At 40.4% G+C, this 13030-nt stretch overlaps 1 protein-coding gene across 1 annotated transcript; it reads left to right on the top strand.

Annotated features, from left to right (window-relative positions):
• Positions 1 to 369: 369 nt before the first annotated feature.
• LOC137503280 (zinc finger protein ZFP2-like) lies at positions 370 to 936 on the top strand. The gene has a single exon (XM_068230825.1). It carries the CDS (start codon positions 370 to 372, stop codon positions 934 to 936), a length of 567 nt encoding a protein of 188 aa, XP_068086926.1.
• Positions 937 to 13030: the final 12094 nt, after the last annotated feature.

Here is a 13030-nt window from a genome sequence, read left to right as displayed (position 1 = left end):
TCATTCATACAGAAAGGCAGTCTGACATATCATATAAGGACCCATACAGGCGAGAAGCCTTACAAGTGCAATGTCTGTGGCAAATCATTCACAATTAAAAGCAGTCTGACCGTTCATATGTGTACCCATTCAGGCGAGAAGCCTAACAGGTGCAACGTCTGTGACAAATCATTCGCAACGAAAGGCAGTGTGACCAATCATACGCGGACTCATACGGGCGAGAAACCTTACAGATGTAATCTCTGTGACAAATCATTCGCAACTAAGCGCAGTCTGACCGATCATATTCGTACCCATATAGGCGTGAAGCTTTACAGTTGCAAAGTCTGTAACAAATCATTCGCAAAGAAGTGCAGGCTGACCATTCATATGCGTACCCATACAGGCGAGAAGCCTTACAGTTGTAATATCTGTGACAAATCATTCGCAACGAAACGCATGGTGACCGATCATAGGCGTACCCATACAGGCGAGAAGCCATACAGTTGCAATGTCTGTGGCAAATCATTCATACAGACAGGTAAACTAACCGAACATATGCGCACCCATACAGGCGAGAAGCCTTACAGTTGCAATGTCTGTGACAAATCATTCAGAAGGAAAGGCTATCTGACCGATCATATGCGGACCCATACAGGCGAGAAGCCTTACAGCTGCAATGTCTGTGACAAATCATTGGCAACGAAACGCAGTCTGACCGATCATATGTGTACCCATTCAGGCGAGAAGCCTTACAGGTGCAATGTCTGTGACAAATCATTCGCAACGAAAGGCAGTGTGACAGATCATAGGCTGACCCATACGGGCGAGAAGCCTTACAGTTGTAAAGTCTGTAACAAATCATTCACAAAGAGGTGCAGGCTGACCATTCATATGCGGACCCATACAGGCGAGAAGCCTTACAGCTGCAATGTCTGTGGCAAATCATTTTATTAGACAGGTAAACTAACCGAACATATGCGGACCCATACAGGCGAGAAGCCATACAGGTGCAATGTCTGGCAAATCATTCATACAGAGAGTTAGACTAACCGAACAGATGCCGACACATTCAGGCGAGAAGCATTAGAGTTGCAATGTCTGTGGCAAATCATTCACAAGGAAAGGTAGCCTGACCTATCATATGCGGACCCCTACAGGCGAGAAGCCATACAGCTGCATGTCTGTGACAAGTCATTCGCAACGAAACGCAGTCTAACCGAACATATGCGGACCCATACAGGCGAATCATAAAGAGAGGAAAACTAATCGAACATACGCGGACCCATACAGGAGAGAAGTCATATAGGTGCAAGGTCTGTGGCAAATCATTCACAAGGAAAGGCAGTCTTACTGTTCATATGCGGACCCACACAAGGGTGAAGTCTTACAGGTGTAATGTCTGTGGCAAATCATTCACAAGGAAAGGCAGTCTGACCGATCATATGCGGACCCATACAGGCGAGAAGCCTAACAGCTGCAATGTCTGTGGCAAATTATTCATAAAGAGAGGCAATCTTACCGAACATATGCGGAGACATACAGGCGAGTCTTAAAGAGAGGCAAACTAACCGATCATATGCGGACCCATACAGGCGTGAAGCGTTGCAGCTGCAATGTCTGTGGCAAATCATTCACTAGGAAAGGCATTCTGACCGATCATATGCGGACCCATACAGGCCTGATACCAAACAGTTGCAATCTCTGTGGCATATCATTCACAAAGAAAGGCAGTCCGACCTAACTGTTCATATGCTGACACACACAGAAGAGAAGCCATACTGTTACATAGTTCATTCACTGAAGCACAACCTGTAGGATTCCAGCAAAATATAGCAGATATCCTGGATTCAGGAGGTCAATTGGATTGTATCGCGACTGACCTGTCTAAGGCATTTGATAGGGTAGATCATGGGAGACTACTGGCAAAAATGAGTGCAATTGGACTAGATAAAAGAGTGACTGAATGGATGGCTCTGTTTTTAGAATATAGAACTCAGGTGAAGCTTTATTTGGCCTTGTAAAAATTAAGAGGGGAATTCCTCAAGGCAGTATCATTGGACCTTTATGTTTTCTTATATATATATCAATGATATGTGTAAAGAAGTGGAATCAGAGATAAGGCTTCTCGCAGATGATGTTATTCTGTACAGAGTAACAAATAAGTTACAAGATTGTGAGCAACTGCAAAATGATCTCGATAATGTTGTCGGGTTGTTGCATTTTCAGATTAAAGCTCGCAAATGAGCTCTTTTAATTCAGGAATGGCTACTATACCCCACCCATATCCAATCCCTTCTTCAACGATAACGCCCCTTCCACCCCAACATCAATAACCGAACCACCGCCGTCTCAATCTATATATGTAGGATTGAGACGGCAGTGAACCGTACTGCCGAACCTTACCCCCACCACTACCACAGCGGCATAGGTCCTACCCTTCCGAGGGTCCGGCTCAGACTGAATACTTTTGCCCTCCACTCGCGTGGGCGCGCTGTTGTACATCACGTCACTCACCTAAGCCCAGTGACGAATACGGCAGCTCCTATTGGTAGAAACATCTCCCGATTGCTATTGGTCGATTTGAGTTTGACAACTTGGACCACGTGGGATGACCACCTTTTTGACGTTTGTGATATTTTGCTTTACTTTGATTTGTATGCGTATATCTGTTATCTTCGTTTGCGTGTTTGAAGAATAAGTACAAGATATTTCAGGTAAGCATCCTTACTGTTCTTGTTTTACTAATCTCCTGAGGCCAGAACATGAAAACATACCACACCAAGGCAAATGAATTTTGGATAATTGGAAACATAAGTGCGGCCGGTATCCAGTATTCGGGAGATAGGTTCGAACCGCACTATCGGCAGCCCGGAAAATGGTTTTCTGTGGTTTCCCATTTTCACACCAGGCAAATGCTGGGGCTGTACCTTAATTAAGGCCATGGCTGCTTCCTTCCCATTCCTAGGCCTTTCCTCTCCCATCATCGTCATAAGACCTATCTGTGTCGGTGCAACGTAAAGCAACTAGCCTTATCGTAGTTGTCCCCCTGTGGGTAGGGGCAGTAGAATAACAGCCACAGCTCCCTCTGCCTGCTGTAAGAGACGACTAAAAGGGGTCCCATGTGGGCTCTGTACTTGGGAGCTTGGGTAGGCGACCACGGAGCCTTTAATTGAATTTTGGCACTGCTTCCGCATACTTGTGCCAGGCTCCCCACTTTCATCTATCCTATCTGATCTACCTCGATCACGACCTGTTCTTTCCTGCTCCCGATTGTATTATGTATGGAGGCCTAGGGAGTCTTATTTTCCTCAAAGGGCATGGTCCTTCTTAGCTGATACCATCATTTTTCCTAGTGTCATCCCCCTTCCATTTCTTCTCTCCGATTACTAATATATATAGGGGATGGTTGCCTAGTTGTACTTTCTCTTAAAACAATGAACTAGATTTTAGGCCCTTTTAATCAACAGGCATCATCATCTTAAGGAACGAGATTTGTGGTGAGGGCAAGATATTTGGTGGCCATGACATATACTAGGAACTGTCCCATCATTCGCCTTACTGCAGGCGAAAGGAAAAACCAATCTCAGGACAGCCGGTGGTAGGGGAACAGCCCGTTTCTGTGTCCCAAATGCAGAGGTGTAGAAACACGGTGGAACCATAGCCACCCCTCCTCTGCTTGGTTGGCCAGTTGGAGTGCATGCTGTCAGACCACAGATCAGCCTACTCTGCAACCACCAACATAGATTTCTGCCTTCGATATACAGTAGGTACAATTGGCACTGTCTTCAACTGGCATTTCGTCCAGGTCACAGCAAAGTCCCTTGCACACCGTAATGTTGTGGAAGTAGCAGCATATTGTTCATAATACTGTACTAAATTAGCAAGCAATTCCTTGGACATAGCTCTTAATAGGTGGAGCTATGTTGCGACTTGGCATGGGAATGTTTTGTGCTGGATCAGCTGCCATATTATTGTATGTAGATCCTGATGCTACATATTTCTGCAAATTTATTAGAACTCCTCTCCTACGGATGGACTGAAAGGAAGCATTATTTGTACCTCCTGCATGTTGTAAGAGCGAGCAATCACAGAAACTGTAATCTCTCTCGTGTCTTTTAAACCCTCAAATATATTCATGATTCCATCCTTTTACATGTAGCAGAATTTTTTTATATATCCTACTGCCACATAAAATAGAAGAACATTTTTATTTTAAATAGTGTAGATCAATGAATACAAGGGATGCATACAATTTTGTAGCTTGACATTGTTTATCATGTAAATGCAGATGACTGATTGAATGATATGTTGTGTTTTGGTGCAGTATGTAGGAACAGAGTATGTGCTATCATGTCTTGGTTTCTTCAAACACTAATCTGCCAGAGATTTGCCATCCTCTAGCAGATGCAAAAGAAGTACAAATCTCAATATTTTTCAGTGTGTGGCCCTAGGTGCCTCTTTTGACAGACTGAAAGATGTATCATATAGTAATTTCCTTGGGAAAATACAAATGGTGTTGCTGAAAACTTTTGCAATGTCAGTGCAACGTTAAACTGCAATAAGAGAGAAAAGTATTATGTTGTACCTTCTCAGTTCCAGTCTCTCTTTCATAAATGAATGATCTTGTATTTGTGTTGTATTGGATAGTTTTCTGGCTGATGAATATTAATTGATGATTAACACTGCTGAATATAATGTCATGCGATTATGATATACTATGATCACTAAAACTTTTGTTCTAATTTCTACCCCATTTTATACCTGTAACACTGTGGATAGTAGGTAGAATATAGCTCCATAAATCAAAAGATCATGTTTCATTTCAATTTACTTTTGAATCCTACAAACTCCCTCCTTAGCATATGAGTTTCCTTTCATCATTTTGGTTCCTGTGTATGGTTTTATTTCTTACATTGTATTTATAATTTATTTCCTGCATAAGTGGCATATCTTGATACTATTGACTGTTACAGTTGGCTTAAGTAGTGTTAAAGAGGACTGATGTACGAGGGGATGTTAGTGTCTATTTCTGTCGTAGGTCTTAATCTGAGATAAGTATTGCCAATCCCACTCACCTTCAGGTCACTTCCTTCCTCCCTTTATGAGTTAGCTTCCCTTTTCCTCAGCAGAAACAAACAAAAGCAGCACAGGCAAGGCCAGTCACTCCGATCCTTGAAGGCTTTGTGAATTAGTAAAAATAAAATATAGCTCCATAATTGAAATAATTATAATAAGCAGCACAAGTGGTAAGCTTCTTTTCTCCAGCAAAAAAATTATTAATAATAATAATAATAAAGCACAGGCCAACCTCCAGGTGTATTGTTGTTCAGAATGCAGTATTTCAGAAAAAGGTAACAGAAAGAAGGAAAGAAAGAAAAGGAAATGAAAGAAAAATATAAGAGAAATAAAAAAAGAAAAAAATGTAATATTTAAGAGTGGAGGGGGACGAGAACCTGGGGACCCTCCGCGCGCTAAACGATTTAAATCACCCGCCCGGGAATTTTAGTTCAGCCCTGTTTACACTAGAGGCGCTGGTGTGCAATTCCTGGCGATCTTTGCGCAGCCGTTGCGTACAGAAGTAAAAAATAACGTTGAGAGTCATCTCTTACTCATTCTCTTTGACCACGTGTAAAGCCCACTAGAGCAGGACTGTATTGATAGTTGATAGTTAGAAATCATTCGGTTTTCGGCTGTTGTGCGGTGCACACGTCTCGCTCCGGTCACTGGTGCAGCGGCTTTTTCCTGTCTGTAGATAAGTAGAGTGTTTTATGTTGGTGTTTGTATCCTAGTAATTTTTTTTTTTTTGTGTTTGTTCTGGTGCTAGTGTAGGATAATTCTTTTTGGCCTATTATGTCTGTAGATAGTGGCGGTGGCCCTTTAGGCCGACCTCCTGATATTGATAAAGGTGCCGTGCGTAAGAATATACACATGGACGTTAGTAATACTCCTACCCAACGAGACAGTTCTCAAGATACACTACGGGATTCGGCTCAGCGTCCGCCCGTTCCTGTATCTACCTATTCTACCACTCATCTTGGCCCTTACATAGTATTTGTCGAATCGATTGACTCTACAAATAAAATAGGACATATTCACCCTATGGCTCTGGGACGGATTTTCTACGAGAGGCAAATTGGTGATGTCAAGGCCATCCATAGGAAGGGAAGAAATAGAATTCAAGTTAATTTCATGTCCAGTAAGGCTGCAAACGCCTTTCTTTCTCATCCCATCCTTACAGAAAAGAAATTGACAGCTTTTATTCCGTCTTCGAATATTCAGCGAGTAGGGGTCATACGGGGAGTAGACACTACTATTTCCGAATCCGACATTCTCACCTATTTAGACTCACCCTATCCTGTAGTGAAAGTACAACGTCTAAATAGACGTTCATCTAAAGACGGCAAAACTGAATATATCCCTACAGGTACTGTAAAGGTCGTATTCGAGAGTCAACAACTTCCGAAAAGTGTGTCCATTTTTAAAGTCATGTTAGAGGTTCAGGCCTTTATATTCTCTCCTTTATTATGCAAACGATGTCAGCGGTATGGACACACCGCTACTAATTGTCGTTCCAGGGAGCCGAGATGTGGAAAGTGTTCCCTTACTCATTCTACTGAAGATTGCACTCACCAAGTCGTTAAATGTGCTAACTGTGGCGGAAATCATCCTGCGGGAGCAGAACATTGTGACATCCACAAACAACAAAAAGAAATTAAACGCATTATGAGTGTTGAAAACAAATCATATTTCGAAGTGAAAAACTATTTTGCCCCATTACAGTCCCTATCTAACCCCCTTCTGATGCCCCAACATTTTCCTCCTTTACCCAATAGTTCATCTCAATCGGACGACACTCTCCCGCGAAAGCGTAAATTTACTATGGTGGTTAGTAACCCTTCCCGCCCACCCGTTAAACCAGGTTATGACAGGGCATCATATCTTAATTTGATCAATAATCCGAAGACGGTTCCAGAACATTTTGGCACTCCCGTCGTGCGTTTACTACCTGCTACTTCCAACGAGCCTGCATCTACATCACGGAAGCCAAGTCCTCAAGGGCAACCTTCGGCCCCCCATGCGCCAATATCGGCATCTCCCTCTGTCATGGCTTCAACTTGTAAATCAAACGTTAATTTTAATGAACAGTGTCGAAACTTCTTTAAATACGTTGCAGATATACTCGCCGAAATGGACCCAAACGACCCACAGACGCATCAGTTACAATCATTATATGATAAGAGTGTTCTATCTTTGGGACTTTCCCCTACTGCCAAGTAATGCATGCGGATACTGTAATGGAATTGTCGGAGCATATTAAATAAGACACATCATACAATATTCTGGAATATTAACAGCTCTCATTTGTACTGACTCCTAATGCGCCTTGATGGCTTTAGACAATCCCGAACATACCAATAATTGGTACATTTAACATTTACGCAAATTAAGTTATGACTTGTTCCTCCGTACTGTTAAAGTATTATTCGCATGGATTCCGGGCCATTCTGGAATACACGGTAATGTCTCAGCGGATATCCTAGCTAAAGAAGCCGCCCAAGGTATTGGATTGGTTTACTATTTCGCAGTTCCACACATAGACTCATGGGAACACTGTCGTCACTTCATCCACGATAAGTGATGTGCAGTATGGCGCCGAACTTCCCAGTTGAAAGGTAAGCACTTATTCACGCTTATGCCTGATATTTCTCATAAATCGTGGTTCGCCTTTGGTAACTACACTCGGCGTCAAATTCCTACAATTATACGGATCCGCTTAAGTCATGTGTGTATGCCTGTCATCTCTATCGCCTTAATCTTATCGAAAGTAACTTATGTCCATGCGGTCGGTCAGCAGGTATTGTCAACCATATCTTTTTCAGTGTCAGACATATGAACATCACCGTCGCGAATTCATAGCTAAGTTTCTTCATGCGGTTTACCAACTGCCGTTAAATGTTTCGTGTTTAGTGTTTCACCCGACTTTTCGAGTTGTAGACTTCATACTTAATTTTTTAGTTACCTGTAACATCCAATTGTAATCTTTTCCTTTCCTATAGGTACAAACTTTCGCATCCCACCCCTTATTTGTGGTCCGGTTTCGTTTGTTTGTAGTAAGACGTCGTGGCAGACCACACAGACGTGAAGCTTTAGAACCCTGTGTCCCAGTGTTTTTGTGTTATCCTAGATAGTTTAGCCTCCATATTATTGGTATTTTCCTCAGTTTCATTCTTACCAGCTGTCATTAGCTTCTTTACATAGCTAACCCTATTATCTTGTAGTGTCTTACTTTCTTCTAATGTTGGTACCTCTCCTAGATATTAATTATCCCGCAAACCAGTGACTGGACGTAGCGTCTTACGACGATGTCCAACAACTAACCAAGAAGAAGAAGAAGAAGATAGTTAGAAATATAACGGGACATTGCACCCAGTGCTGTTTTCAAAAAGTGTCGTGTACTCTGGAGTTGTCACTGGTAATTCGTCCTTTCCTAAATTCAGCCCGTTCTACTGACTGATACAAATCAAATCCGTTCTTTAAGTGTTTGTTTTAAGTGATTACACTGAATTAAAATATCAGGTTTTGTCTCTAGGTGTGAGGTATGTGTTACATAAGACGCGTATTAGCCATTTGTACAGCCTATTCCGTTAATTTATTGTGCTACAGATTTTCTTCATTGAGAAATTGTGATTTCTATCATTTACACTGTGTCCACAATCACTATTGTCGATAAGGTTCAAGTTCTATAATTTACTTTTGCGAAAATTATACATCTCAATTGGGAACAGTAAGAAGTTGATACAAATCTTTCTCAGTTTCAGCATTCTACATATTATAACATTATAACATTTATAACATTTAATATTTTTAATTTTCTTAAATTTTATTTCTACTTAAGCATTAAAACTGTATACGCATATAACCGGCATCCTTTTTGAAAACTCCTGGCCTTTGTGTCACCAGTGCCAGCAAATCTGTTCCTCGTGTGTTGTGGCAATATAACGTAACTTACCTTACCTATCAAAATTTTTTGGAGTGAAGAATATTTCTGAAGGGCTACGCAGGTGAAGAATCGCGGATATTAGTTCCAGAAAGAAATTACAATATGTAGTGCATAATTTTAATTATTGTGTTGTTGTGTTATTTACCTATGTTTGCAATTTAATAGTGACGCTGTGAATGTTGAGTTGTTCTTTACACTGTAGGCTGCGACATATGGTAGTAGGGTTCGAAATTTTGAGAAGTTTCCGTTTAGGATATCATATGTAGAATTCTTGTTATGGTTATCAGTGTTGTTATGGAGATTCTTCTGCATTGTATCAGTCATAGAAAACTTGAGGTCCAATTGGTATGATCACAATATTAACAGTCATGTAAAATTTTGAGTCTCTGTGGTATGTTCATAATATTGACGGTCATGTAAAATTTCAAGCAAAATGCTTAGTCTATTGACAGATAACCTAAGTAGCAATGACAGAAATAAGGTAATATATTTCTCTGGCCTATGTTTTAGTGTAAAATCATTGGAAGTAATCAAGAACCCCAGTACCTTCTAACTACTTCAGTTGCAGTGTGAAACGGACCTGCAAGTAAAAATCAAAGAGGAACCAGCCTGGCTTGAAAGAACAACAAATGCATCACTTGTGAGTCTCATGGCAAATAACTTTTTAGAGGTCAGAATTTAACCCTTAGTAGCTGAATAAGTTTGGCAGGGGCATAATTTATTATGTGCTTCCCCAATATTAACCCCAGCAGTCGCCATTTGCTACATGGGCATCTAGGAAAAGTATGTCTCTCTTTTGTTTCTTTGTCTGGGAGTATGTACTACGCAAGGCAGCCAACTCTTAGGAAGTACAAACAACAGTATTTATATACATCTATAGGTCCAACTAGTGACAGAAACTTTGTTCATGGGGCCAGGAAAGGGGTTCTGGTGGCACATGCCCCCAGATGATGGTCGCTAAGTGGACAATTGGCCTCTAGCATTTACTAGGGAGATGGCAGTGCATGCTATGTTTGATAGTAGCAAAAAGCTGAATTAAAGTTGTGGACTTGATAGTGAAGGAACCTTGGTTAGGTCCAGCTACCAATGAAGTTGTGACAGGCAGCGTTTCAAGATCGATGCATCAGGACATTTCATGAGCTAAGTACCCATCAAATGACTGTTTATTGTTTATTGATTACCTCTGGCGTTTATTGGAATGGATTTCTGTAGGTTGTATGGTTATGTTTTTATTCTCCAGGGTTTGGTAACGGTATCGTTGTGGGATTGACATCATCTCCTATCATACATTATCCAATTTTAGTGCTAGTAACTGCTGAAATGAAGGACAATTTTGGGTGCTGGATTTAATTCGGTTAAGGCAAGTAGGTCTTTGAATCTCATAGTGAACATATTTTTCCTCCAAAAGAAATTCTAGGTAAGATTTGCATCATTTAAACTTCTTTACAATGTTACTAATGTTGGGTGAACTCATAGTAAAACTCTGCCTTGGCGGAGAAGCTGTGAAATAATTTTGGAGAAGAAGCGACTTATTGTCATCATCTTTCCTTGCTCTGTCTGTTGCTACTGTAAACACAGTAAATTGTAATCTTCTGAATGTGTGGCTTACAGTTCAGTCTCTCTTCATCTGATAGTTTACATGGTGATGTGATAACATTCTGCTTTCATGTTGGCGAGTGTAATTTGGGTCCATTCTAGAGGTATTTGATGAAGCTGAATATCCCAGCACACGTCTATAGTTTTACTGGCATAAAAGTGAATTCCTGCACATCATTCTTGCACCTCAGAGTCTTTGAAAACCTTGAGAGTTGGAAGAGGGATATTCAATGAATAATTGTGACTCGGCAGCAAAAATCTACTCCCAACACTGTGAACTGCTAATTTATAGATGTGATATTGTCCAGGAGTTGCTTAAAGGTGAAATTCTGCAGCTTATGCACACTGTTCTCTGAATAAAAGTTTGCTGGTTGAGTTCTAAATTATAGACACTACAGAAGAGAACGGTGTCTGAACATATCTGAGATGCGAGTGCACTGCTATTCAAGATCTATACTCTTGACACTTCTTGTTATGTTCCATTCTTGGGTATATAGAAAAAAACAATAGGTGTCATCAACAACAACGGAATTCAAGAACTACAATGTGACCCTACAAATAAATTTCAAAACAAAATAAAACAAGCTATCCAGCAAACAGACTTTATTCTCACAGAACAAGGAAAGGAAAGCCTCACTATCAAAAAATCCCAAACTCCCCACAGTAAGAGCCATCCCCAAAATACACAAAAGCTCATGTCCCATTAGACCAATAGTAAATTATGATGTGCCAATTTACAATTTAAGCTAACAACTGAAAAAATCCTAAAAGAGAAAATCTCACTTAAAGAAGACAGATAAATTAAAACCAGCCTAGAACTAATCAACCCCTTCCCGCCCGAAAGCGCCCGACTGTTAACTTTGCCTTACGGTCCGTATTGCCCGAAAACACCCAGCTGCATTATGTGCATACTTGTGCAATCTATGCAATAGTTTTGTATTTTTTGGTAGTGAATTGTTTATTAGGCTTTGATGAACATGCAGCACAACATACAAGGCTTAGGAAATAAAAGAAGAATGAGAATTCGTCTTGAAGTTGTCTAGGCAACGGACTTGAACTTCCGCGAGTGCTGGTCAGCTGTTTAGTTCGTAAACATGATGGGATTGAATACTGCGGATATTGAGACTGAGCTGAATAACGGCATAAGAAATGACATAGAATTGTTGAACATGGGTGGAGGTAAATTTTAAGTTAGTAAATAACGTATCAACAAAGATAATTTTACTGATAACTGTGATATAAGTGAATACGGATATCTGGAAATCGGACCTGATGATGATGCGGCTGCAATTCAGGCAACACAAACATTTTGTTTCATTGCTCAATGATTATATGGATGATGTTGATCCTATCAATAATTTCAATAGAGTATTATGAGAAATAGGTTATATTTTTACATATGTTAGGCGGAGAAAATCTATTCATTGACGTTACCGATTGCGTATATATCAATGCAGCAATCAAACAGGCGAATTTCAGTAAAATAGAAACAGAATGGGAAGACACTTGCTAGAGTAAATGAAAGTTGATATACAAGGTCACCATTACACTTCCAGAATCTCATCTTTATTGGCTTAGGGGGATTTAGACAACATGAGAATATGACAAATACTCAGTGTTGAGTATCTCCAGAACGGGTGGGAGTTTGAACCGAATAAACTTATGACTCAATGAATAGAGAAATGGACATGATGGTATGTTAAATGTTGTAAATGATGGCATGTTTTCTAATATTACTGAAAATGAAACGGTGTGCTCTGCTTGAATGTTTCCTAATTAATAGGTTGAAACCTGGGGATAAGCGGAGCAAAAATGTGGGTGGTAAAGGGTTAAAGATACCCTTTGACATCACTAACATGTACACCAACGTAACAATAGAGGAATCCATTAAAATTATCGAAAATCTTCATAAAGAAAATCGTTCACTGCAGGAAACCAAAGAAATAATTAGCCTTATTAGAACAATGCTACACCAAAATTGCTTTGCATTCACTGACAAGATCTATTGCCACAAAGAAGGGTTAGCCATGGACTCACCATTATAAGGTATAATAGCAAACATTTTTTGAATAACTTTGAAAACATCTTCTGAACGTATCAGCATTCAAAAGGAATATTATACTGCAGCAGGTATGTAGGCGACATCATGTGCATATGATAATGACTTCACTAATGCACACCAGTTATTAAACACATTAAATTATTTACAAAATTCCACCAGCTTCACAATGGAGCAAGAATCTAATAAGAAAATGACACCACAATCAGCAGGAATAACGGAAATCTGTCTTACAAAGTGTACAGAAAGCTCACTCAGGTGTTGCATGCTATTGACGAGTCTAACCATCCATACACACTAAAAATAGCTGGATTGAATACACTGACTGACAGTGACAATGCAACACCAAGGAGGAGTGGTTCGAAAGGGATGAAAGTTGGGGAAAAAACAGA

This window comes from Anabrus simplex, chromosome X (genome assembly GCF_040414725.1).
Source record: "Anabrus simplex isolate iqAnaSimp1 chromosome X, ASM4041472v1, whole genome shotgun sequence".
In the NCBI taxonomy this organism is placed as follows: domain Eukaryota; kingdom Metazoa; phylum Arthropoda; class Insecta; order Orthoptera; family Tettigoniidae; genus Anabrus; species Anabrus simplex.
This window is presented reverse-complemented; position numbering and strand designations above follow the sequence as displayed.